Genomic DNA, 27,909 nt, shown 5'->3' with positions numbered 1-27,909 from the left:
TAGTAGTTGATCAACTTTATTATGTTATCAAAGTATGACAATCAAATATGCAAAAATCTGAACATTATATTCATACACAAAGAGGAGGAAAGTGTGTATAAAACCAGTAGGCCTTACCAGGCCGCGTTCTATACAAAAATACTGTTAAGCAGAGAGCAGCAAAGTAATTGTGCAGTCCCTGAACCTGTGAACATCTCAAATACTATGTACTTCACAAACTAGCTTAATGGCAAGAATTCTTGACTTTGGCCTGCAAACTCATTTGCACTTATTGCTCAGTGGTGAAGTCTATCCTTCTTAGCAGAATCACATAGTGACCCTGAAACTTTGCAGCAGCATTAGCATTACCCAAAAAAGACTGGAGTTCCATCCAGCGCTTTCTCAATGATGCACCAGAAACAGTACATTTGGTCCATTAGAATTTTGGTTTTTGAAATACACCTGGGAAGAAAGTTGTAAGGATATGAAAACTGGACAATTTTTTAGCACCTGGGAGTTTCAAAAGCCACATGAATTCCTCGTAGGTTCTCCCAAGTCAGCAGCAGCTACCAGGCTCCAAAGAGATACATTTTAGGATCACCAGAGAAAATGATGTATGCCTAGTGGAAATCTGACTTTGGACAGCTGGATCCCAAACTATATAAAACTGTTTTGAAACTAACCTGTTTCAAAAGCAGTCTTACATGTGACCCTGGGAAGCTGCTGTTTGAGAAGAACTAGTTTCAGGAAACTAGTTGCACAATATGTGGGATCCTGGCCAAGATCTGCAGAGAGCTTGGAAAAGCTGCAAGGCATCCAGCGGATTTATTACACGGCAGTGAGGTTGGTGGACCAGCATCATTCACAAGATTCAGTGGCAGGTGAAAACGGCTCCCACTTGTCCCAATTTGTTGCATACAGCAAGGATCTGGAGTCTGAATGTCCACAGCAAATGACAAAACATAACCAAACATCTTTGCATTCATTATTATGGGATAATACAAGTCCCTACATGATACTAAACCAAAATTAAAAGGCGGAGCAAAACAGTCATGTCTCCAGCAGAACCAATAAGAAACACCTACTGCTGCTAATCTGGTCATAGTTAATTTGATGGCAGCTAGCCGGCATAAGCACCGACAAGAAAACTGTCACTGACTTAGAATCAACAGGGAGGGGGTATGAAATGGAAGACCTGGACAGATTAGAATTTCAGTAGCACTATGAAATTGGATTAAGTACACGAAATAGATGTGCAAAGCCAAGAACAAGCTCTGCATGTAAAAGGAACCCCCCGTTTCACCCTCTGAAAAGAGAATGGCTGCTCCAGACAACCACATGGCAACAAACATAATGGCACCTTGTGGCTGTAAGGCAAGTAAGGGCAGAATAGAGAATATCTCAGTAGATAAGGTGAAACCAGATTCATGGCCAACATTAGAGCTATAATTACGGCCAGTTTAGCAGGCTGCATTTGCAACAAGACCTAGACAAAATTATACTTGCAACTACACAAAGGGAAGTTGATTTAAGCTGACAATTCAAAGACAAGGCCTGAGGAGACAATTTCAAGGAGCAAGATGTGGAAGGGTGTTTGGTAGAGGCCATCAGGGATTTCTGTTATTACCAGACCCACGGTGTTTATCAATGGCCTTGTTTAAGTTTGTTACTGGCATTACTGAAAACATGATTATACATTCCATATCACAGTAAGCACTTTAAACTGGAGAAAAAGCCACTTGTTTCTTGACCGACCAGTATTAATGCAAAAAGCTACTGCAATGTAACAATACTCAAAGTTATAATCTGGATTGTTTAAAAGCTCTACATGAAAAAATATTTAGAACTTAACACAGGACTGGTAACAGGAAATGTGTACTTTCAGACTGCCAGCTCTTGCAGATTCCACTTCCACTCAGGAACAGTGGAGTAGAACAAGCCAGATGTGCCCACATCTGTTGCGCTGCACAGGTGCTTGCTGAGGGCTCTAGGCTCCTAACTCAGAATGAAGCTAAGACCTCCAGATCAGTCTGACATTTAAACTGGGGCATTTGGCACAAGTCTCAAAGACATACAATGTTAGAAGCATCCCAACACAGGCCTGTTTTGCATGTAACAAGCCACCATGGGCTAATTTCCCAGTGGGAGTTGTTGTTGCAGTACTAGCAGCCATTTTTAAACTGCCTGCCATGGCTTATTGTTACACATGAACCGGACCAGGGTGGTTGGGCTGTGCAATTCTGAAACAGTCCTGATCAATCAGGGAGGGAAAATAAGCCACGATGGCTTATTATCCCCCTCCCCCCAGGGTGTGCCAGTTACAAGCCATCTAATTAGCATAATTACCACTCCAGATCACAGGTCGGATGCATCTGGCTAAACCAGCGCTTCACCTGAAACTGGCCTTGGAACAAAAGCAAGGCTTTTCAAGTATTCAAGTAGCCGCAACTGCTCTCAATGGTACATAGAGATCCCCACCTTAAGAAGGTCATTAATGCCTAGCCTGTCAACATTTAGCATTACAGCCAAGTAGAAATGCACATGTCACAGTACTGAAAATCTTGCTGTCTTCAGTATTTTCACAGCCACCTCACTCTGGCCAGGACCAAACTGGCAGGTTCTGCTAGAAGATGTTATCAGGAACTCCAAGACATACTGTATCTTCTCCAAGAGACATACATGTCTGGCTGGATGTCACCAGCCCAATGTAATATTAAATCCATGTGTCTGTAACAGCTGCTGCTGGGACTTCACTCAATGCCTACTTCTCTAATGGGAACAATGATCGGGTATTTCTGACCCCTCAGAACAGTCAAGTCCTCATGTTTTCTCCTTTATGTTACAGCTCAATAAGCATGGAAAGAGAATGACTTCCCTACATCCCAGAGAATAAGCACAACACATTCTTCACGCAGATGGGACACCAGGTATTCTACTAGAGATGGCTATATGCAGCTGGAAGGAGCCGTTTGTATGTAGGACACCATGGTGCGTTACGAGCACTAATCAAGAGAAAAGTGATCATTAATTGACATCAAACAGATTTCCAACAAGCCAAATAAACAGGCTTTAAAAAGAGGAGGCCAAAACACTAAATCTTCCACTCCCCATCTTTAAAAGGCCTCCAAGTGTCACGGAGAAAAAGAGCGTTGGGCACTGTGTCAAGAGGCAAAGAGAACCTTTTTTACGTAGGAAATTGTTACGGGATCATAGAGCATGTCAATGTGCTCACTTTTCGGCAGCTCATAGAGTATCACCTCCTGTTTCTGCTGACCCACCCACTTCTTACACTGCAAGGCACTTTCCAAGTTCACTGTTCCATCACCATCTCCGTAGAAGGTCTTAGGCTCCTTGTCTGGGAAGGTGTCATAGAAGAATGAGTCAGGAGTGTCTACCCCAGTGCCATAAAGACAATGTATGCGCACCCCTGGAGGGGTCATCTTGTAGACCAAGGCTTCTGTCTCCTCTCTCATCTGCCATCCATCTTCAAAGTCAATGTCAGTATAGAACTTGTGGTAATCCCGGATAGTATAGTTTGCAGATGGCGTGCTGACAAAGATCTTATCTGGAGACCATGTATAGTTGTAAGGGAGCAACCAGCTGGTTGAAACTGCTGATCTCTGCTGGTCTCTGATCTTAAGGGAACTGATGACGGAGATCCGGTTGTTGTCACCTGTGGCATTAAAATTACAACCAATTAATTACAACTCATTAATTACAACCAATTCTCATAAAACCATCACCCAGTTGTCAAGTTCATGACCCAGATCAAAATAAAAGTGCAGTTTGAAAATTAACTTTAAATACATCCTAATGTTTGTGATACATGTAGTGAATGTGGTAAACCTATGCCTGATGTCAGACATACTTAGTGGGAACGGGGCAAAACTGACAGCTTTGAAGAAAAATGTTATCACAGAGAAACCAAATGGCTGGATATACTTTAACAGATCTGATATGTACATTACTAATTGGCTGGTTTGCTTTTTAAAAGTTAGAACAGTTAGAATATATGAATTTAGCATGAAATAAACACCTCGAAAATTCTAATAGGAATGAAGTGACAATCTAATAATAATAATAATAATAATAATAATAATAATAATAATAATAATGCCATTCTTGGGCATCATTTATTGAATATATGAGGACAACAGTAGATAGCTGTACTAAAGCTGGCATACACTAAGGAAAATCACTGTCCTATAAAAATTGTCATCTAATGTTAAGAGGTTCCTACAATTGTCCCCATTCATGGATCAAACTATATGAGTTAGGGTTAACTGTGTTCAGGTGGCATCACAAACACCTGTTCAGTGTAACTCTCCTTCTGTAGGCCGCACACCTACCTGACGCAAGTACTCGAAGAGTTTTAGATACTCCTCCCCATGGAGCGCCCAGAGATACAAAATCCCTTATGTATTTGTCTTTCCAATCTTGAGGCTGATGGTTGAGGAAGTAGAGAATGTACATATTTCCCATGCTGTGGGCAATTAAGACCACTGGCTCGCCATGCTCTTCATACATTATCTCTATCAGTTTCCGGACGGCCACAAAGTAGTCTTCATTCTCATCTACAACAAACATGACAAATAATTAATCCAATTAACTGAAAGAGTATATTCAGTATCATTATTTTTATTTTTTTAAAAAAACCATCTGTATTCTGTTTTGCCATTGAATAACAGCCTCCAAGTTAGTGATTTCTCAATGTGAAATTACTGCTAAGTTGCAATAATTGCTCACGCTTTGGTGTTTTCTCTCAGGGTAGCTCCGGACATTACAAACAAGTTTTAACTATGGAAATGTAACGTGCTCCCAGAATAGCATGCTAAGTAGCAACTTTCCTATCCTAGATTTTTTAAAGCAAAATTCATGATGCTTTAAGTCCCAGATATATACAGAACTCATCCATCTCACCACAATTCACTTTCATATAATCATGCAGGAATTCTGAATCGTTTGCACTTCCTGTGTCACATTTGTATAAATGTGAGCAAACTGTAGTCCCAACATACGAGGTTCCGTTAGCATCCCAAGAACTGTGGCGCTTTTTAAAATTTAGCCATCCCAAATGTAGCAACCATCTATCACCCCCACAATTCCTAAAGCAACAAGGCCTTAGGGTTGACCACTGGGGTTTTTAATGATTTGAGGGCAAGGGTCTGAAGAGTAACTGCAACACAGCCACACAATGTGTGGATATTATTTCTGCACACTGAATTCATGCAAGATGTGTGCTTTAGCACACATCAGTCTCCTTCCTACATGTGAGCCTGATAGGGACTGCTGCAACACTAGCACAAACTGCAGTTTGCATGGTTAGTTCCCCCTCTGAATGTGCAGATATCCCGGAGGAAAAAGGGTACATGCCTTTCCCAAAGACACTCCCAGTTGTCCTATATCCCCAGGGAAATACGCAAAATTAAATGCAAAAATCATGCAAGTTAGCAGAGACCATACTGCTTCATTTCTACTTAATATGCAGTTAACTTTTCACTCTACTCTGTTCTCAGTTATGCATTTGAAGCCTTTGAAGATATACTTCTAAGACAGACAACCATCTGTCAGGGATGCTTTAGGGTGGATTCCTGCATTGAGCAGGGGGTTGGACTCGATGGCCTTGTAGGCCCCTTCCAACTCTGCTATTCTATGATTCTATGAAGTCTCAGTACAGGGACTAAGACTTGCAGTTTGGGGAAGAATTCCATGCTCCACACCATTTCTTGCTTATCACCATCACTAACATATGCAAACAGGCAAATCTGCCAATTAAGCAGAGCTAAAATAGGCTGAATATTCAACTTTCTTTGGTTCAGAAATTAGCTTAACCTTCTTGGAAGATTTCCATTTTAAGCACAGGGTATACACATTTTTGTCTATATTTAAAACAGGTTACCCCTAACTTGGTCAAAGGCAAAGTATTTTGTGTTACACAGCATGGGGACGAATGAGAAAAGTTACTCAGCTAATAAGTCAAGGCATCTGGATGAAATGCCATTCAGCAGACTCCAATTCTACATGCAAAGGTTATTCGACCAACATTATGCATTTATTAATGGACTGGCAAACTAGCTTCCTTCCAAGCAGCTTATCTTCTGAACAGAACTGAAATTTTATATTCAATCCTCTGTTTTTGTTAAAGGTTGGGAACTTCTTAGTCCTCATTGGAATAACAAATCTAAACATAATGTTAAAATCCAAACATTTGAGTTGAATGTAAATCCAAACTTTTGAGTTGAATGTAAATTCGAAGGAACATTGTCCATTCCTAAATATATTACATATATTTCTATAAATTATGGATTCTCTTTCAAAGTTGTTTTTTTTTCTTGTTTAGCTTTGCATTTAAGGATCTCTCTCTCTTCTTGCTTGTTGGGTGTATATAATCACAGAATCAGGGTGGATAAAAATCAATGATTTTTTTTAAAAAAAATTAAAAATTATTTAAATTGGATTTTTTTCAATAAAATGCTTTTTGAGGAAAAAATCTATCTAAACATAGTTTTCTATAGTTTTTCATTATGTAACATGAGGCTGTTTAATTTTTTTGGTAAATGAATCCCATTAATCCATTCACAACGTTATGCTCTTCCAGAGGTTTCTGTAAGATTATTTTTCTCCTTCCAATAAAGTACAGCAGAAAAGTTGTCCAAATATGAATGATTAACCTATTAAACTGGAGCTAGTTCACCTCACAATAATTTAATTATCTATCTATGATGTGTTTCTAATCAAATCAGTATTTTTGATATAACTGTAAAACTAATCTGAAAAGTTGCTACTCTAAAAATGAAACCTTCATCTGGTTGTAAATATTAATATTATACCAGCAAGAATGAGTCTTTGGTAACTCTTGAGTTGTGCAAAGTATAGCGAGGAAGAGTGCACTTTTTTTTGGGGGGGGGGGAGTCACATGATTAAATCAAGTCTTTCTGAGTTGTGATTTAAATCATGATTTAAATCAAATCCACCCTGCACAGAATTTTTTCATCATTATGCTCTATTTCTTTCTTTATCATGTTTGTCTTATATTTTCATTTTAAGTTGTACCTGTGCATTTGCAAAGGCTTGGCAAGGTTTCTCCATTAGACTGTCTTCTAAACCTTTTAAGATTGAAGTTCTATGATTGAAGGCAAAAGCCTATCTATTTATCTTCCTATTTATACACATACATACATACACACTCATTCGACAGATAAGAAACTGACGCTCTTTAATTGATGTAATCTTGTTTACATAATCTGATATACGCAGACTGCAAAGAGAATGTGTAGGTTCACAAAAGTAAGTTTGTCACTTGATTTTTGTACACTTGATGACTGGCAGCTAAATATGGAAATTGACACCATTTAAAAGGAGTAATTTTTTAGTTGACACTGGGTGATTTTAATGATATCCTTTTATCAATATCTATCCTCCAGGATTCAGGCAGAGCACTTCGGCGTGTTGTAACATCTTAGCTCTATGACACATAAAGGTCACCCAGACCTGTTTATAAGTAACCCTGTAACTATTTAACTATCAGGTGACATTCAGTTGTATCAGGGGCTAAACAGTTAAAGCCAGCGAAAACAGTTAGAAAGCTAAAGACTTAATATTTCCCAACTTGTTTTCAAACCAATAACCTTAACAGATAATAGAGAGCTGGAATGCTGAAACACTGACAAGCTTCTGTATAGTGCACAGAATCTTAAGCTGAAATTATTTTCTGGGGATGCAGGCATGTTAAGTAAAGGAATCAGCACGCTATTAATAAACAGAAGGGGTTGAAAAAGCATGAATACATTCCATTCAGATAGGACAAGTTAATGATTTTAAAAGATCTAATGCTCCTTCTTCACCTGTAAGTGGGCTCTTGTGGTAGTTTACAACCGTTAAAAGTGTGGGTCAAAAATAAAATACAGCAGCAAAAAAGCATTTAAAACTTCCCCCCAAAAAGCAGCACTGCCTTCCAGCCACAAGAAGCTATTGAACAAAATTAGTGCCAGCAGCTTGCCAGTATAAAAGCCCTTCTCAACAAGAAGATTGTTACCATTTTATTTGATGTTCTAGTAAACTAATTAGATCGGCTCCCCTACATGGGGAAGGGAAAGTGCCACAGTAGAAGCAGCTCTACTCTTTGGGGCAGGAGTATAATTCACTGGTACAAGAACATGCTTTACACACAGCATCAAGCTGAATCCCTGGAGAGAATCAGGTAGTATGTGATGGAGGGGGAGGAGAAGACCCTGCCTGAAAGCTTGAAATGCCACTGCCAGTCAGAGCCAACAATACTAGACTAAACAGACAGCCTGACCAGCTTCCTCTGTTCTATGTCCTCCTCATAGCCCTCCAATCCCATCTCTGACAGCAATCTTGCTCTTAAAGATCTTTGGCCATTAGGCAGGAAGGGGATCATACCGGATGAGGTGTTCCTTTAAGTATCCCGGATTCTTTAAAGGGATTCATCTTTAATTCGGACTAGAACTAACTGAACGGTCCAGTTCTTTTAGCACATGTGAGGAGTGTTCTTTAAGGCCAATTCAAATTAACACTGTGGCAAACACATTCTGAAGGAGGATGGGATGCAAGTGAGATAGAGGCACATCTATTTTAGTTACTGAAAGTATTTTTCTCCACTTCAAGGCTAGATTTCAAAGATTAACCTTGCACGTTTTGGCACAGTCCTACTGAATGGCAGTTCATCTTGTGTCCTATTGATGCCAACTACTTTCCCCAGAAAATGTATGTTTGCATGAGCCACAGTTTAAGTCAAGCTTTTAAAACTAGATCTTCAGTTCACCCTGCTGCATAACCTTAATCCCGATAATGAAGTTTTATTTACTTGGGGCCTTCCGCCAATCGTAGGGAGCACCTCTAATATCTTCATCCCGTTGGTAGCCCAAGTTTACCAGAGTCTTCACCAGTGTGTAGAAATAAGTACCTGTGAATAAGAGAAATTGAATGTCAAAGATACTGAAAGGCCAGAACACTGCCTTTTGTCCAGAGTAAACTTAAAAATTCATGATCCTTTTCACCCAGCTCACATACACCTTCACCGAAGTCTGGGGTAGTTATAACATTGGGTTTGTTCACACATTACAGCAGCCTAACCCAAAATGAGGCTGCAGTGCCTGCAGCTGCCATTTTGAATACACAACTCCCACTCGCTTGTCGTGACAGTCATTACATTATCAGTTTGCTCATATTAATAAGTCTAAAAAAATGGGCCATAACGCCAATTACGTGCACTAAGAATTCAGAAAGAACTTGGAGATGGCATTCATTTTCAATTAATCAGGGACTAAAACACAACACTCAGGGTTGATTCGCATGATCATTCCAGTTGCTCAGTTGGGTAGCTGAGAGCATGCCTGAATGGCCTACTTGCATAAGCAATGTAACATCAACAGAAACTCACAGTAGAGCACTTCAGTGTCAATGAAGCAAAAAAACATCTGGCAGAGCTCCCTACCCACAGGAGTAGAATGGGGGTATGCCACAAGTTTTCTACAGTGTTGCACTACCCACAACAGCTAACTGCTCCCATTAGCTCAAAGTCAGAGATGACCAAAAGGAACATGTGAATTATCCTGTAAAACTGCTACTTTGTAACAGTTTCCACTCAGTATCTACTAAGGGACTTCAGCAAAATCAGGTTTATATACAACCAAGTTAAAACAATATGCATTTTACAATCCACTGCAGCACTCTTAACTAGCTCAAGATAATGCTTTAATAGAAGAGAAAATGCAGCATATTTGTAGACTGGTTATTTTAAGCAACAAAGGCAACTGGCAATGTAATATTACTAGTGAAGCAATTTAGAGGGAGAGGGGAAACACACTTTCAGATATTTCTTCCTTAATTCAGATGACAAGAAGGATTTCTAACCCAGCCTTCTCCCTATTGTTTTTTTTTAGTTTTGACTGTGAAAGATTCCCACCCCACAATGCAGAAACATCCAACCATGTGATCCCCACTATCTGCAACCTAAAGTAGTACAGTCCAGGAACAGATTGGCCTGCAGTTATTGAACAGAAACAAAAACTTTCAAGCATATAAGTAATGACTAAGTAAACTGGCAGATCTCCTTGAACATTCTAGTAACAGTAAGGAAATCATTGCATCATTTCCCTTCCAGCACATATTAACCTTAAGAGCAGGGAAGACACAATGGCCCTTTCTACACCGAAGGATTATCCCAGGAAAATAGAGGGATCATCCTTGCCTGCTCCTGGGATCCCGTGTGTCATTTGGATGCACAGGGATGATCCTGGGACGATCCTGGGGAAAAGGCAGGTGAAAAAATGGCCATAGTCTAATTTTCTACAACCTATTACTGGAATGGCCTCTTTCCATCAATGCAAAAAATATACAGAAAAGAAATCTCAGAGGCTGTTCCCCAGCATTGCAATTATTTTCTCTTTAAAGCCTTAAAGGTTTTATTTATTTATTTTTAAAAATTGTTTTAAATTGTTGTACACTACTTTGATTGCCTTTTAGCCAATAAGGTGGCATATATACATACTAAAAATACATAAGTAAAGCCCAACATTATCTTACAAAAAGCATCACAAGAACTATTATGCAGGTGCTTGTGTTCAAGGAGATTTAGAAAAAGAGGCTATTTTGTATGCTTCATTTACCTGTATTTGGGACATTGCTTCAAGATGCTACCACTATGCAGTTCCCTAGTAAGAACAGGTTGGGTAAAAATACATACCAACACTTCTTTTACTAGGATCAAGGAATTCCAAAGGAAATGTCTGTCCAAATCCAGGAACTCTGATATCGACCCCATCTGGTGACCGAGTGGTTCCACTAGTTTGATTGTACACCAGCCTGGAGAGGAAGATAAAGACAATGGTGAGCATAGTCATATTGTACTACACAGAGAACTTACACATCTGAATTACCAGGAGCACAAAATGTGTACTACAAATGGACTTCGAAGACTAATTTTCTAGCTCTCCCAAGTTAAACTAATAAAGAATGGGCACCATCAATCTGCACCATGAGAGCATACGACCAAAGGGCAGAACTCAGATCTAGAGAGAAGATATCAGTATTCTTTACAAATTTATCTGTGAGTGGGTTAAGACTCTGAGACAATTTTAAATAGAGCATTTCAACAAAGTTTCCCTAGTAGACTTTAGCTACAAAGTACTATTTGGAAAAGCCAAATCTAATAATTGTAAAAACTTCTTGGGAAGCAACTGGTTTATCTCATTATAGCTTCCAGGCAGTTTTTCCTGGCCACTACAGTTCTGCCTCCTTCCATTCTATGTAATATAGATAATTACAAGCAGCGGTGACATTTGCTCTAAAATGCTAGTGCCTTTAATAATTTGTTAAATTTCACAATTTGAGTCCCAACTTTTGCTTTTTATCTTAAGCAGCTGAATTAATGACAGTGCATTGACTATTTTGGCAGGTAAGTGGAAAAATGTTAACTGATGTCTTGCCAACATAAGCTCCGTTGAGTTGCATCTGCTTTGCAGTAACATGAGTGACTACAGTTGCACTGCCAATATATCATTTGTAGTGTTTGCTCTTTTGAAGGCTTCTATGTCCACATGTCAACTTAATTTAACAGTAACTCATAGGTCACATTCTGATATGAAAGGAAAACAGCAATTAAGTGTTTAAAAGGCACAAAGCAAGTTGAATAACAAGAACTCAACTATTGTCAAGGTAAACAACTTATTCATGTTCTTCAGCAGCAATTTAAACACCAGCATAGAGGCTTTTTTCTTTAATCAGATAGTATTTCATGTCCGGACTCATGCCAATTTCAAACTAGTATGTTTTCTTACATTGGCTCAATTCATAAATCATGTAAAACCGAAGTTTGTACTAACAAATATTAGTACATAACTGGTAATGGGTGACTCTGCGAAAAATGCTGCCTTAGGGCTGAGGATTGAATCAAATCATCCTCTGATCAGTTCCATCTATGACTCAATTCTTGCACACTTATTGGCACATTAAAATTATTTTACAACCTCTTGTTCTTTGTGAGGTAGATCAATGTCTCCATTTTACAGATGAAGTAGTAGACATTAAGCACGGTATGCATCATACAAGACCAAATGTCATATTGAAGTAACATCCATGTAGGAAATATTGTTGATCCATGCATGACAAACACATGTATTTTGCCAAGTTTAAATGCAGCATGAACATGCTAGCAACTAAAATGTTATGTCATGCATACATGTACTCCACAAGTGACAAGCAGAATTCATGGTTTCACTAATGGAACTCATCAATGTAAAAAAAAAAATCATCTTGAGTGAAGCAGGTTCAGATCAATAGCTCAGCCAGGATTTGAACATGGACCCCCTCAGAGCCACTGAAATACACTGGCTGTCAAAAATGTCCTTAGCAGGTATGACCTCTCTGCTTGAGCTCTCCTAGATCTCATAGCATTCCTGGTGCCAATGTCTGCTACCCAAAGAAGAATCGAAATGGTTAAAGTCACATTTTTATTCAGGTTTGAGTCATTTTAACAATGCTGCAGCCCCCACCTGATATTATCTACCCAGCAGTCAATAAAATAAGGAAGCAGCAATTCTAAATTCAGCCATATCGTGAAGTAACTGTCCGTCTTCTTTTTGCAAGCATAATGCACCACGGAAGGTTTGTCCAACTTCGCTTCTAGCTGGTTGCCCAAATCTCCTGGCACTGTAATGATACAAGAAAGTGAGGGGAGAGGGAAGGTTACACCAAATTCCATGAGTTCACTCATGTATCCCCACCTCCACTGCTGCACTACATTTGGCTTTGGATACTTGAGAATGCACTGCAATTATTATTTTTTCCCATAGACGATGCCACACTCTAAAGCAGCCTTTCTCAACCTGGGGCGCTCCAGATGTGTTGGACTACAACTCCCAGAATGCCCCAGCCAGCTCTGCTGGCTGGGGCATTCTGGGAGATGCAGTCCAACACATCTGGAGTGCCCCAGGTTGAGAACCACTGCTCTAAAGCAATCTGAGCTTCATGGAGAAGAGGTTCCAGTACTACTGCAAGGGAACTTAGTATTTGCTCAGTATTCAAGCCAGTCATCTGATCTTCACGAGTCCAGCTGTAAGAATTCTTTCACACTTGGGAATCTCACAATTTATGTAATGTGCCTACTTCAGAGTACAGATTGTTTGAAGCAGGAGAGGGGGACTTGTTTTCTCAGGCATGGGAGTTAAACTGACTGAAAATCTTATTACACTGAACTTTTTTTTTTTAATCAGGTAAATATGGTATCTTAAAAAACTGACTGTTACTGGAACGTTTTGCAATTGAGTACTGGAATATTTTGCAACTGTTTGCCATGATTGTTACACATCAACCGTGTTTTCTCCAGATGTCACTCATTCCTCTAAACAAGTTATGCCATATCTAAACCAAAGAAAGTAATTTAGTTAGGTGTTTATTTTAGTTATTACATTTCTATACCATTCCAAAGCCAAAGCTCTCTGGGCAGCTGCATCCAAAGGTGCCATGTGAGCAGGGAAGGCACTGCTACACCTGTGACCAACCCCTCTGAGGTCGGGAAATCCCCCTCTCCTGCTGCATCTCCAGTATCCCAACCCCGGCCTTTCCGCAGGAGAAGTTTTTTGGGAGGAGCAGCAGAGAGGAGAAAAGCTCCATTGGGCGTAATCGACTTAATCCTTTGCATTTAGTACAGCCAGCTTCATGGTCCAATTCTAAACGTTTGTTTTGAAAGGATCACTGCTGTGATACAGCAAAGAAAACAGCCTTTGTTCTGCAAATGTGGCATTACAGAGTTCGCTTTGCCACACTGATTTAACATATCCCACATACCACTTCAAAGTAAAAACATGACTTGTCCCATGGAAATGCTCTACCAATGCCAGGCTTCTGCCAAGTTATAAAATAAATTGTTGTCCGGTTCCAACCATGGAAATATTTCTATCTCCATCAGTCAGCAAGGGAGTAAATAAAATGGAAGCAGTTATATACAACATTCTACTAATGGAGATGGCAGTCCAAAGAAATAAACAAAGCACTAAAAAGAGCACTAAAAAGAGCACTATACCCCCTCCCCCAACCACCAGTGAACTACATACTCTCTTCCGTGGACCTTGTAAAGTTCTGAGCCATGTGATTAATGTTATAATATCCCTGCCAGCAGCCTTGATAATTATTTAGCAGCAAATATATCCATTGGCCAAAACAGAATATATAAAAGCAAACATTTACATTAAAATGGATGGATTTTAAGACAACAAAGATTTAGGACTGCCATGAGAATCAGCTTCTTTTCATGGCAAAATGTGATGTATTTCATCATCTCGGCTGCTTTGAAATTAAGTGAAAAAAATTATTAAGAAAATAAACCTGTATTTGTTTATTCCTTTTTATAAAGGTCGTATCATCTACCTCTCACAAAGCAAGCATATTGAAGGTAAAACATTAAACACACACGTACACATACACACACATTATATATATAATGAAATCCACGGTGAAATCCTGTGCTACGTGAGTCTTCAGTGGAAATCCAGGAGTATAATTACATACCATCACTACGCCACTAAGTAATTACTTTTGAGCCAATTAATTACTAGAATGTTTGTAAAGAATGTTCCAGCAGCTCATGTTTAGACTACTACATTCCTTGGCATTCTCCTTCATATCAACATTAGGATATAAGGGGTGGGCGTGTCTGCAGTTTCACAGAGTTCAGCCTCAAAGGTAGGTGGGCAGTTTTACTACTTTTACAGACTTGCCCTGAAAGTACCTCATATTTGGATATACTGGAGTACACAGCCCTAATGAATGGCCATTGTACCCAATTCTCCACTATGCCTAGGACAACTACCTTCAGAGACCCCATTCCTTGTAGTTGTGCCTGCTGAAAGAATTCCTGAACAACTGCCATAGAAACTCAGCGTATTTCAGAGAATTCCAGGACATATTCTATGCTCACATTTCATGCATGGTCCTGGGTCCATGACTCAGTAGTACAGCACATGTTTTACATACAAAAGGTTCAAGGTTCCATCTTGAGCATCTCCAGGTAGGACTAGGAAAGACTATCTGAAATCCTGCAGAGCCACTGCCCAACAACGTAGACAATACTGAGCTAGACAGACCAATAGCCTTCCTCCATACACAGCAGGTTCCTATACTCCCAGCTAGATCCACCAGGTCTCACTGTTATCCTCCCTGGGCTAGGGATACTGAGAGCTGAAGTCAAATACTGTTATTATGAACAATAAAAAACACCCTAAAATACCAACTCTTAAACCTGAAATGTCATGTTCCTTTTAGAATAGGTTATACAGCAGAGAACAATTAAAGTATGTGAGAAGCATTTAATATCACTCTTAAGATTGATGTAAAATGGACTTTCATTTATCACCAGTCTCCAAGTAGATTTAGCATATGATCAAAGTTCCACTGGGATTACAGGACCTATTTCCTATGTGAGGTGCTTAAGAGCAGAGAGCTATATATGCAAACCAAACTGTTCAAACCTGTATTTCCCCAATATCATAGTGCTTTTTCTAGGGTAAATGCGAGAGCAATAGAATAATATGCTGCCACCATCTCAGCCATATCAGAAGATGGGCAGCTGCAGTCTGTGCTAGCTAGGGCTTCCAGAAAGTCACTAAGGCAAGCCACACAATGACCAGCTAGCCTACAATGCAACCTTCTGCTAAATATTTTTAAAATGTCCCTTAAAGTATTAACTCCACACAAGATAACAAATCAGAGAGCTGACTGCTTTTCATATCTACGTTTGCTCCTTTGACTATCTACTGCTGGGAGATATGTTTATGAAATAACTTTCATAAGATATCTTTCATAACAGCACTACACTTAGAGCAGACAACAAAAAGAAGGCACAGAATTACCACCACGGCAGGAAATATTTTATTTCCAGATGTTTTGTTCACAAAGGTCTTCCAAGCTTGGACAGAATATAAACCAAAACTAATTCTAAGGAGCTTAGGGGCAGTCGGCATATGCAAAGCTGGAAAACTCTTATGTATTAGCATAGCTGGGCATCTAGACATTTGAAATAATTGCATCTGCAAGCTAACTGGGCTTTAACGTTTGCAAAAAAAAAAAATCTGCCATTTATTTAGAGATTTGATCACAGTGGTAGGAAAATCTCCAGTTCTGTCCTCCCAGCTCTACAAGTTAATTTCCAGAAGCAGAAACTTAAGTTTATTTTTGCAACTATTTCTTTTCCTAGGAAACCCACTCATTGCTGTTGGCCAAGAACAGTTCATAAAATCACTTATGATAGTTTTCTCTACAAGAATCTTTTAAGTTATCATTCAGACCAAAACGAACAAATACATGACATGCAGATCCTTCTGAAGATCAAGCATGTAAACAAACACTGATTCGGACAGCCAGTTGCCAAATTTGACCTAAGTAAATAACTTATGAACCCTTGCGTAGGAAAGTTAATTCTCTAATAGCATTGCCTATGGCCAAACCAGACAGGCCTGTATGCCAGAGTTCAGCCATAATTGTTAATAAAGTATGGGGGGGAGTGGGGGGGAGGAGTTTCCTGTATATTAGAAGCATGTGGGAGTGAGTGCTAAAACCTTCTTGCACTCACACTCCCTGCCCCCCACCTAGCCACTTGTTCTCAGTATTTCTCTTACAGTGAGTCTAAAAGAACAGATTAACACAGCTAAAGAGTAGCAACAACATGCATTTTCACATGCTTATATTTCAATGTTTTATAAAGCTATGTCACAAGACCAGATACCCTCTGAACCATTCCAGCTGTACATCCAATGGCAGGATATGGTTTTAAATGAACAGTTTCATTACTTATTGCCATCTTCCGAGATGCCCTTGGAAATGGCATTTGTAGGATGGCCTCAGATGTTGATCAAAGTGTCTAGGTAGGTTCAGTTCAGGAGAAGCACTCCATCAGGTATTTCAGCCTCGAGTCATATAAGTTAAAACTAGCAGCTTGTATCAGGCTCAGAAACATATAGGCAGCCAATGCACATAGGCCAGAATTGGTGTTATATGCTCAGGCCTTCTGTCGCATTTATTAATCTGGCTGCCACAATTTACACAAGCTGCTTGTGAACAGTCTTCAAGGGGAGTCCCATGTAGGGTGCATTGAAGTAATTTAATTTGGAGGTTACCAGAGCATAATTACCCAGGTTAACCTAGCCCAGATAGGGATATAGCTGGGTCAGCAGCTGAAGCTAATAGAAGGCACTCTACCTGAACAAACCTCAAGCTACAAACCTGTTCCTTTAAGAGCAGTGCAACCTCACCCAGAACAGGCTGAGTACCCTCCATCCCGTTCGAGGAACCACCCACCTACAGGATTTCAGTCTTGTCTATACTGAGCTTGTTTATAAGCCCTCATCCAGTCCATTGATGAGCCAGGCAGTGATTTACCACATCCATACACAGCCTAACCTGATGAAAATGAAAAGGAGAAATAGAGCTGCATATCATCAGCATAATGATGGGAGATCATTCCAAAACTATGGGTTCCAAACCTATTCAGCAGTTGCATGCTATTCAATTCATGCTGAACAACATGGGGGACAAAAACTGACCCCTGAAGAACCTCATGGTAAATAAACAGGGCTGAGCAATATTCCCCAAGTACCACTTTCTGCAACTGGCCATGCAAGTAGGAGCAAAACCACTTCAATGCAGTATCCCTCATTGCCAGCTCGGACAGTCACCCCAGATAGATACCCCGGTCAATGATATAGAAAGCTGCTGAGAAATCCAGCAGTATTAACAGGATCACATTCCTGACAAAGGTCATCATACAGGGCGACCAAGGATGTTTCCATGCGAAAATGCAGCTTGAACCCCAATTGAAATAGTTCCAGGTAACCAGTCTCATCCAAAGGTACTACCATCCACTCAAGGACCTTGCCCAGGCAAGGAACATTTGCTACTGCCCTAAAGTTATTAAGATCTTCCAGAGAGGATTTCTTCAGGAGTGGTCTGACCGGCGCCTCTTTCGGATGGCATGGGACCACTCCCTCTCTCAAAGAGATATTAATCAGCTCCCTGTCTCAGCCAGTTCTTACACCTCCCTGCTGGGGTTTATAACTGCAACACCAGTTTAGCTTACACAAACAGTTAACACCTTTATCTGTCTAATTAGATCTAGCAATATCAGAGGTGACATTTGCTCCAAGATTCTTAAAACTTTATTTACACCAATTTTAACTAAGTCTAAAAAGGCACTAGTTCTCTTTATGGAGAAAAATATTTTACAGTAGCACTGGTAATTCCTGTGAACTCACTGAGCTGAAAACACACAAGGAAATTGAAAACACAAAAAGGAACATCTCTTTCAGCATATATTCAGGCTAATAGAGCAATGTTATTTAATATGGGATACCATTACTTTAGTATAGATCAGTGGCTTTCAAAGGGTTCTGCACAACCCTTGGTTCCTTGGACGCTTATCTGGGATTCTTCAAGGAGAAAGGAAGCGAAAGCAGACAAGATATTCTGAAAGAAGGCTGTGCATCCCTAATAATCTTCAGCTACATGGTTCAAATCACAAAGGAGTGATGAGTGGTCTTCAATTAGTAGGTTATAGCCTAACCTGTGGCACAATTTGTTTTAGTAAAGCTTTAGAACTGCTGTTTGGTGGCAATGCTGAAAACATTCTGTTAGAAGATTTCTGTCACAACCACCATGCCTGAAAGAACTACAACTCCTATGGTTCGTTAGAGAGAGGGAATTATTTATACTACACACTACACCACAGTATGTCTATGGCAAAGAAGATATTTCCTGAGAAAAACGAGAGAGGTAAATGAGATATACATTAAAATAGAACTGGGTCCTAAGTTGCAAATCAGGTGCCAAATCAGGTCGCAAGCAGTATTCAAGTTAAAGGGAACTTTTTGTGATGGCCCCTTTCGTTTTTGCTTTTAGAAGATTAGGGGGGGGGGAGAGAACTGGCCAAAATTAGGGGAATCAATGTGGATTTCATTGAGGGCCCCATAACATGAATACCAGCTTCAGAACTGGAAAGCAGAAGACAACTGTTCTAGGGCAAAGTTTTAGTTCACAGGGCAAAACGTGAGACTGACATTTCTTCTTCGTGAACAATGTATGCGCCCTACAATGTGACCCAGAACATTTCTGCAATGTGCAGACAATTGATGTGGATATGGTTCCCTGAGCTTAGAAAGTCTGTTTATTTACAGCATTTATACCGTGTCCTTAGCGTCCCCCCCCCCCCCCAAAGGCTCTCAGAGGAGCTCCTAAAGATAAGTTGGAAGACAGTCCATGACCTCTGGCTTACAAACTAAATTTAAGACATGACACAAAAGGAATAAGGGACAGGGAAGAAGGATATGTAGAATTAAAATTTGTTTTAAAAATCTCTGAAAACCACTGGCAAATATCATACTTTTTAAGACTACCATGCAGCACCTAAGCAAGTGTCTAATAGACAAAAAAAAAAACCCAAAAAACCCCACCCACAATAGCAAAGGAGAAGAAACCACAGTCTTTGGAAAATCTTTGGCCCTTAGCCTGAAATCAATTTTCATTTGTCTGGATTTAGTACTTAAAAGATTTAGAAACCTCCCATATAACTTCAGTGAGCAAAGGACAGACTGGAAATCCCCAGCGTTACGTCTACAGGGAGAATAAAATATAAGTGGTATACAAGTTTTCTGTGTAGCCCTGTATATGTCTACTGAGAAACAAGCCCCATTAAGTTCAGACCTAAGCAACTTAAGAAATAATACTAACAGGATTATTGTTAGCTTATTTAAGCTGTTCATTAATTTTTTATCCTTAATTGATGCATAGAAGGACCTCTCCAAACTACACATACAGTAGCATCAAATACTAACTGAAATTCAAAAATATAATACTCCGAGATAATGTTGAGTGTCAATAAAAAATAAGCATTATTCTCAAGATTTCATTAAGATACATGACCACACATCAACATTGTAATCTATTGTTCAAGGAAATGATGGAAACAAACTCACATTTGACAGTGCTCTGCTCCAAGACACAGCACCTATGAGTTGCCAATGAACACTACAATAATCCCTTAATAAATTACATATCCTATGTAATTTGCAGAAATTACAGATCCATATCCTAAAACTGCCTACTAGTTTTAGTTGTTAACAACTTTACCCCATCTTCTTGATATACACTTAGGCCATGGCTAGACCAGGCCTATATCCCTATCCCGGGATTATCCCTGTGCATCCAAATGACTTACAGGGGATCCCAGGAGCATGCAGGGATGACCCCTCCATTTGCCTGGGCTAATCCTTAGGTCTAGCTAAGGCCATAATGGCACTGTTCAGATGACACCTTAAATCACGGCTTTAACCACAGTGAAAAAGGTTTTTTGACTTATTCACCATGGTTAAAGCCATGTTTAAGGCGTTGTCTGAACAGGGCCATTATATGGTTTCTGTCTAGCTATGGTAGAAACAAGAAACTTGTGCTTCCCTGGACAATGGATCAGCATGACATTTATTTTGAATCTTCATATAAACAAGATATGTTAACATTTCCATCTGCTTACCCATAATGTATTGATGAGCTACAAAATTACAGCTCCACAGTAAGCATCTGTCTCTAGCACATGACTTATTTAACCTCATTTACTTTTCATATGGCTGCAGCCTGATATTGGATCAGCAGATACTTCACCGATTGTTTTATCTCAGCAGATTCCTGCTCTGGATCAAATGCCAAAGCATTATTTGTTTTCTACAGAGGCTAAAGAATAAGAAAGGAGAACTGAGGAATAACTCATCTTGATGGAGGGGCACATATGCAAGTTATTTTCCCCTCCATTACCTCAGCAATTCACAAATGTGTATTAATTAATTTCCTCGTTTTAATTCAGTTAATCTGCCTCACATCTTTTAAAATCAAATGTTGATTTGTTAAAAGATAAGTAAACAGTTTCCTTAGCAGTAACATGGCAATAACTAACATGTCCTAAACCACTGCACTATAACTAGCCAAACTACTATTTTTGTTTGTTTGGTGAAGTATTAATGTATACTTGTATGATTAATTTTACCACTGAGGTGGAAAATTGCCTAAACTTCAGAGTCGTTCTGTTCTGACAGAATTACAATATATAAAACCATTTTTCAGTTTGCAGAGCGTCAGAAATCTACTTGTAGCCAACATACATATACAGATTTCTGCATAGAAAATTCTGAGTGTGGTAATGAGAAAACAAGTTTTTCCAACCCCAAATTAAGCAGCATGTGCTTTCATGTATGTATTTCCTAGCTATATAAATACAACCTAGGTTTATGATTGTTCAGAACAGTTGTGACAGTTTGGAGGAATCAATGGACACCAAATGGCCTAAATTAAGCTTCCTGAACACTGACATTGACCTGTGCTATTACAGGGATGAGATTTTTGTACCAATTTAACTCCACTAGTCAAAACATGGAAATACTAGGCCTGCAGAAACCAACCACCAATCTAGACAATAGAGGCCAGAGACTAAATAAGAACATGCAATTTCCATCTTTTCTCTCTATGCCCCAATTTTTTACAACAGGAGTAGGCAACACACACTGCAAGCAACATGCAGCCCACTGCAGGCACTCCGCTACCTCTATCCCCCCCCCCCCCCCACGCTATTGCTCCAGCTACAGTGGTTGCATGAGAGTCATCCCCGCCCCCATGCCATGTGAAGCAGCAAAATTGAGATCCTGCAGCACATGAATCAGTGGTCTGGGGGGCTGGTAGGAGCCTGATTCCACTAGGAATCAATGTGCAAAGAAGACACTCTTCACATCTACTTCTGAGGAAAATCACCCACCAACAACACCAGCCCACCAAACAGCTGTTTGATGAGCTGGTGGGAGCAGATCATAATAGTTTGAAGGAGAGGGAGATTAAAACCTCTCCCTCCTCCGAGCGATCATGATCCAAGTTGCTGCAATTGGGGATGGGGAGCAAGGTTAAAGCCTCCCCTCACCAATCGGTGGGGGGATCATGATCTCTGGGAGAAAGAAGAGGTTTTAATCTCACCCACCTCCCAATAATCATGATCCATGTTTCTGGGACTGGGGGAAGAAGTGTGCGGGATATGGCCCTGCTCTCCCTCTCATTCCGCTCTGTACAGCAGCATGCTCCATGTAATTATGTTTTTAATGTACACCACCCAGAGAAATTTGATTACTGGGCAGTTTAAAAGTACAACAAACAAATATGTTAATCTTTACACTGCAGTAGGATTGGCCTTTTTCTGCAACAGAAACTAACGTCAGACTATGCTTCATACCAAAGCATTGGTCCCTGGAGCTCAGTTTCTACACTGATTGGCTCTTCAGGGCTCTTCCTCGGCTCTACCTGGAGAAGCCAGGGATTGAAACTGGGACTTTATGTATGCAACTGAGCCACAACCCAGCCCATCTGATAACAAGGTAAGAATCTGCCTTCCACCAAACCAGAATATTGATCTATCTAGCCCAGTATTCTCCACACACTGGTAGCAGCACTTCAGGGCCTCAGGGATCTTTCCCAGCCCTTATATGCCAGAGCTTGAACCTGTGATCTGTTTCTTGCAAAGTAGGTGGTGTACCACTGAACTATGTCTTCCACCCTGAAAACTTCGAAAGTTATCCCAGGGCTGTGTTATTCCAGGGCTCTTTTACTGAAGAAAGAAACAATTCCAGTGTGTTGCAGCCACACTCCCTGCTCTGGATCCTCATCAAGGGCTCTCTGGTCCACAAACACTTCAACCACAAATAAATTTGTTAGCCTATCAGGCGAGAGAAGAAAGCTCATTTATTTATTCAACAATCACTATTATCTGTCACCAACATTAATACGAATTTCTAAGTGATGTACGGAACGATACACCACAGATGATCATAATTATCTGAATAATATTACTGTAAACAGAAGACAGAATTACTTTCCTGGGAATGCTTGTTGGGAAAGGTATGGTTTCAGTAGGTGACGAAAACACAGAAGAGTTGGCATCTGTCTAATTTGTAGTGGCTGTTTATACTCCTTAAGAAGCTGTTCCTAGTTACTGTTATTACTAGCACTGTTATTAGCATTATTATGCTGCTCCTCAGCCAAACAAGCTACCTGAGCGGCTTGTTAAATTGATTAATAATCAATTTAACGAGACAATCCCCGCCCACAGGCTTAGAAACTATTTCTTCGCTAATTTAAAAAGTAGGAGTTACATATGAGATTGAGATCTTAATAACCATGAGGAGGCTGGTGTTGAAAGCCTTACAGGGCCTGATCCCCACCCAGGGCCGGAGCTGCCATTAGGCCTAGGGCGCAGACCTCAGAGGGGCGCAGTACTGCCCTTTAAGGGCCACAGTTTTATACAAATTAGCTGTTTTAAGGGAAAAAAACATACTTCGATTGTAAGACACACACTAATTTCAGTACCAGCAACAGGGGGAAAAAACTAAGACACACCGGTGATTCTAAGACACACCCCATTTTTAAAGATGTTTATATGGGGGGGAAGTGCATCTTAGAATCAAAGAAATAGGGTAATAAAAGGAAAATATAATAGTTCAGAAACTGTTCTTGAATAGCTGAATTGAAGTTGGCAATTTTGGGGTGTGTGCAAGTAGCTCACCTTGCCTAGGGCACAAAACAGTCTGGCACCGGCCCTGCCCCCACCCCATTACCCAAAAGCCCCCCAAAGCTCAGCATTTTCACACTCTGCCCCACCTCCACCCCATATTTATTTATTTATTACATTTATATACCGCCCCCTAGCTGAAGCTCTCTGGGCTGTTTACAACAGTTAAAAATGGTAAACATTAAAAAGTACACAATTTTTTTAAAACAAAAACACACCATCAGAAACTTAAGAAAACAACAGTATAAAAACCAACATTATCCATATCTCTATAATAGCCCATTAAAACCAAGAGGGGAGTGATGAGGTAACTTTTGTAGGCCTCCTTCCCTACACAAGACTCCCCCCACCCCACGCCACCACCACCACCACCCAAAAAAATCCTCACCAACATTTTCATCCTCAGTTCCCCCCCACACACACAAAATAGCTTCATAACGTGTTACCCATAAAAAATAAATGAGGAGGGGGCTGTTGTGTAGGGTGACCCTATGAAAAGGCGGACAGGGCGCCTGTATCTTTAACAGTTGCATAGAATAGGGAATTTCAGCAGGTGTCATTTGTATACATGGAGAACCTGGTGAAATTCCCTCTTCATCACAACAGTTAAAGCTGCAGGAGCTATACTAGAGTGACCAGATTTAAAAGAGGGCAGGGCACCTGCAGCTTTAACTGTTGTGATGAAGAGGGAATTTCCCCCAGGTTCTCCAGCTGGTCATAGACAAATGACCCCTGCTGAAATTTCCTTTTCAATACAACTGTTAAAGATACAGGAGCCCTGTCCGCCTATTCATAGGGTCACCCTACTATTGTGGTAACCTTGACAGAGACCCTCGCCCACACAAGACCCCCCCCAAAAAACCCACCTCTCACCAACATTTTCACCCTCAGTTCCCCCCCCCCAACAAAAAAGATAGCTTCATAACGTGCTGCCCATAAAAAAAATGAGGGAGCTGTTGTGGTAACCTTGACAGAGACCCTTGTCCACACAAGACCCCCCCCAAAAAAACCACCTCTCACCAACATTTTCACCCTCAGTTCCCCCCCCAACAAAAAAGATAGCTTCATAACGTGCTGCCCATAAAAAAAATGAGGAGGGAGCTGTTGTGGTAACCTTGACAGAGACCCTTGCCCACACAAGACCCCCCCCAAAAAAAACCACCTCTCACCAACATTTTCACCCTCAGTTTCCCCCCCCCCACAAAAAAGATAGCTTCATAACGTGCTGCCCATAAAAAAAATGAGGGAGCTGTTGTGGTAACCTTGACAGAGACCCTTGCCCACACAAGACCCCCCCCAAAAAACCCACCTCTCACCAACATTTTCACCCTCAGTTTCCCCCCCCCCCAACAAAAAAGATAGCTTCACAACGTGCTGCCCATAAAAAAAATGAGGAGGGAGCTGTTGTGGTAACCTTGACAGAGACCCTTGCCCACACAAGACCCCCCCCCAAAAAAACCCACCTCTCACCAACATTTTCACCCTCAGTTTCCCCCCCCCAACAAAAAAGATAGCTTCATAACGTGCTGCCCATAAAAAAAATGAGGGAGCTGTTGTGGTAACCTTGACAGAGACCCTTGCCCACACAAGACCCCCCCCCAAAAAAACCCACCTCTCACCAACATTTTCACCCTCAGTTCCCCCCCCCCACAAAAAAGATAGCTTCATAACGTGCTGCCCATAAAAAAAATGAGGAGGGGGCTGTTGTGGTAACCTTGACGGAGACCCTTGCCCACACAAGACCCCCCCCAAAAAAAACCACCTCTCAACGACGTTGTCACCCTCAGCCCCCTCCCCCACTATCTCTGAAACTGCGCGTGCAGGCCACGGCTGGTGTGGGGGCCTTGAGGGGTCCCTCCTCCCCACATCTTTCTCCCCACACACACACACACACGTCCTCCCTCGCGGCCACAGGCGCCCTGCCCACCGCCGTCCTTACCCAGTAGGACCGGGGGCCCGGGGGACCTGCCCTTGCCCCCGCCCGGGGGCCGCCCCCGAGGCAGGCAGCCGGCGCCCTGAGGCGAGCACAGCAGGGCCACGAGCAGCAGGGCCAGCGGGAAGGCGAGCCGCTTCCTCCGCCTCGAGCCAGCCGGAGACACCATCGTAGGCCCTCCTGCAGCCGCTGCCGCTTCTCCTACGCGAGTTTCTCCCTCAACCAACGGCTCTTTTTATTTTCTGCCTCTCCTCAGCCGCCGCAGTCTTCCCTCTTGACTCCTCCGACGGCCTGAGCCTGTACGAAGGTGGCGCGTACCCTGCCGCCAGGCCTTTATAAAAGGGAGGCGGCTGGCCAATCTGCTTCTCGCCGCCGGCCCAGCAGCCAATCAGAGACGGAAATGAGGAGGAGGCGGAGTCGGCGGCCCAGGGGCTCCGTGTTTGGGAAGCGAAGAGCCGAATGCATCGATCAAGGAGCAAAACAAAGAAGGAGAAAAGATGGGCCCAAGCAAAACCAATCGCGAATCGATTAGATCCGGTCCCGCTCCAGCCTGCAGGGGGGTTGTTGCATTTTTAGGCCGGGGTGGGTGTGTTTGGATGCTCTCTACGACCTCCCTTCGAGGGTGTAATCGAGGCAGGGCTCCAGGGACCGACACCCCCCACTCCTCAGACTTCCCTGTTCCCTCTGAGTTTGGCTGCAAGCCTCGCAGCAGCTGGGAGGGTTGACTTTTCCCGGGAATAATATATTATTCCTCGTTGTAATGCATATTATTATTATTATTATTATTATTATTATTATTATTATTATTATTATTATTATTATCCTTGAGGCCCAATGCTGGGCCTCAAGGCGGCACCACAACATTTAAAACATATACATTAAAAACCAATAAATAGAGATATACAAAAGTTAAGTGTCCTGAATGAACAATTGCAGGTGCGATGTTATGCATGTTTAGGCAAGAAACCTCCCAGCGCTCCCCAACCATTCGCTTTACAAAAGACCTGCCCCAAGCACTTGAAAACTCCTAGAACTGGTTTGTCGCTGTGGATCGACAGGTCTACATGCTATTTTAGACTCTCCTTTCAAGCGGGGCTGTGGGGGCGTCATATTGAGCACCTACATTGCAAAATATGGTGAACCGCTGAGAGATTGTATTAGATCCAGCGGAATATAAATGTTACAAATAAATAAATAATAAAATATACCACTGCTCTTTTCCCTTCCAGTCTTTCACACTTCCTTTCGGACTTAATTTTCTCTCTGATTTCTCTCACACATACCCATTTTCCCCCACCCCTGTGCATTTTTACTCAGAAGTCAGCTTTGCTCTCAATTCATTCGGGCTGCAATTCTATATGCTAGCTGTCGTCAACTAGGTGCCTTCCAAAGGTTTTGGACTACAACTGCCATCATCCCCAGCCAGCATGGCTAATGGTCAAGAATCATGGGAGCTGTAGTCCAAAACAACTGGAGAGCACCAGGTTGGATAAGGCTGCTATACACACTTACTAGGGTTTACACCTCATTGCACTCAGCAGGACTTACTTCTGAGTAAACATGCCATATGAATTGTGCAGTGGCTCTCAAGGAAATGACTTTATTTATTTATTACTTTTATATACTGCCCCATAGCCGAAACTTTCTGGTCGGTTTACAAAAGTTAAAAACAATGAAAAACAGATATACAAAATTTAAAACCACCAAAAGTATAAAAAACAACAATATCCATTTAAAACAACTACTTTGGCCCTAATAGTATGCCTCTTGTGCACACTGTTTTCCACTCTTTGCCTTTGCCTCTACTCTTGTCTCTCAGACTTCTGCTTTTTTAATGTTTATTTTATTTATTGTGTTTTATATCCCACCTTTTTTCCCCCTCCAAGGAACCTAAGGCAGTGTGCATAATCCTCCTTCTCTCCATTTTATCCTCACAACAACCCTGTGAGGTAGATTGGGCTGGGAGTCTGTGACTGTCCCATAGTAACCCAGTGAGCTTCATGGCTGAATAGGGACAGAACCCGGATCTCCAGACTCCCAGTCCAACATTCTCACCGCTATACCATACTGGCTCTCTGCTTTTAGTGCAGCGTTCTTAGATAAGCTCACTGGCATTCTTCGTGTTGTGGTTTCCCAATGCTGACAGAAAAGCTCTTTGCACATGCTGACAAGATGGGGTGAACAATTACCCAGCTCCTGTTAGGCTCTCTTGCCTCCCTTCTCAGGTCCCTGCCTGCCTGCTTGTTCTGGCTTCCTCTCTGCTGATGCTAGCACTTGCTTAAAGGAAATTACAGCATCACCTATCCTTCCCCTGAAACTGGAGAGAAAAGTGCTGGTAATCTTTCTGGGAAAACATCTAGCCTTGAAAGGTCAGGAGAAGAAGCAGTCACAACTT

The 27,909-nt window shown here is 41.3% G+C and overlaps 1 protein-coding gene across 1 annotated transcript; it reads right to left on the bottom strand.

Annotated features, from left to right (window-relative positions):
• On the bottom strand, positions 1–25,802 carry PLA2G15 (phospholipase A2 group XV). Its single transcript, XM_063140972.1, has 6 exons — positions 25,521–25,802; positions 12,495–12,651; positions 10,688–10,806; positions 8,807–8,905; positions 4,329–4,553; positions 1–3,652 (listed from the first exon to the last, which is right to left on the bottom strand). Exons 1-6 carry the CDS (start codon positions 25,681–25,683, stop codon positions 3,141–3,143), a joined length of 1,275 nt encoding a protein of 424 aa, XP_062997042.1. The 5' UTR covers positions 25,684–25,802; the 3' UTR covers positions 1–3,140.
• Positions 25,803–27,909: the final 2,107 nt, after the last annotated feature.

Source organism: Elgaria multicarinata, chromosome 14, assembly GCF_023053635.1.
Source record: "Elgaria multicarinata webbii isolate HBS135686 ecotype San Diego chromosome 14, rElgMul1.1.pri, whole genome shotgun sequence".
Lineage (NCBI taxonomy): Eukaryota > Metazoa > Chordata > Lepidosauria > Squamata > Anguidae > Elgaria > Elgaria multicarinata.
This window is presented reverse-complemented; position numbering and strand designations above follow the sequence as displayed.

Coding starts and splice junctions, on each gene's coding strand:
- PLA2G15 (XM_063140972.1), bottom strand. CDS start 25,683: ATGGTGTCTCCGGCTGGCTCGAGGCGGAGGAAGCGGCTCGCCTTCCCG. Junction 10,807..12,494: donor TGCTGGGTAGATAATATCAG/GTGGGGGCTGCA, acceptor CTTCCTCTCCAG/GCTGGTGTACAATCAAACTA. Junction 4,554..8,806: donor CGATTGGCGGAAGGCCCCAA/GTAAATAAAACT, acceptor TGTTTGTTGTAG/ATGAGAATGAAGACTACTTT.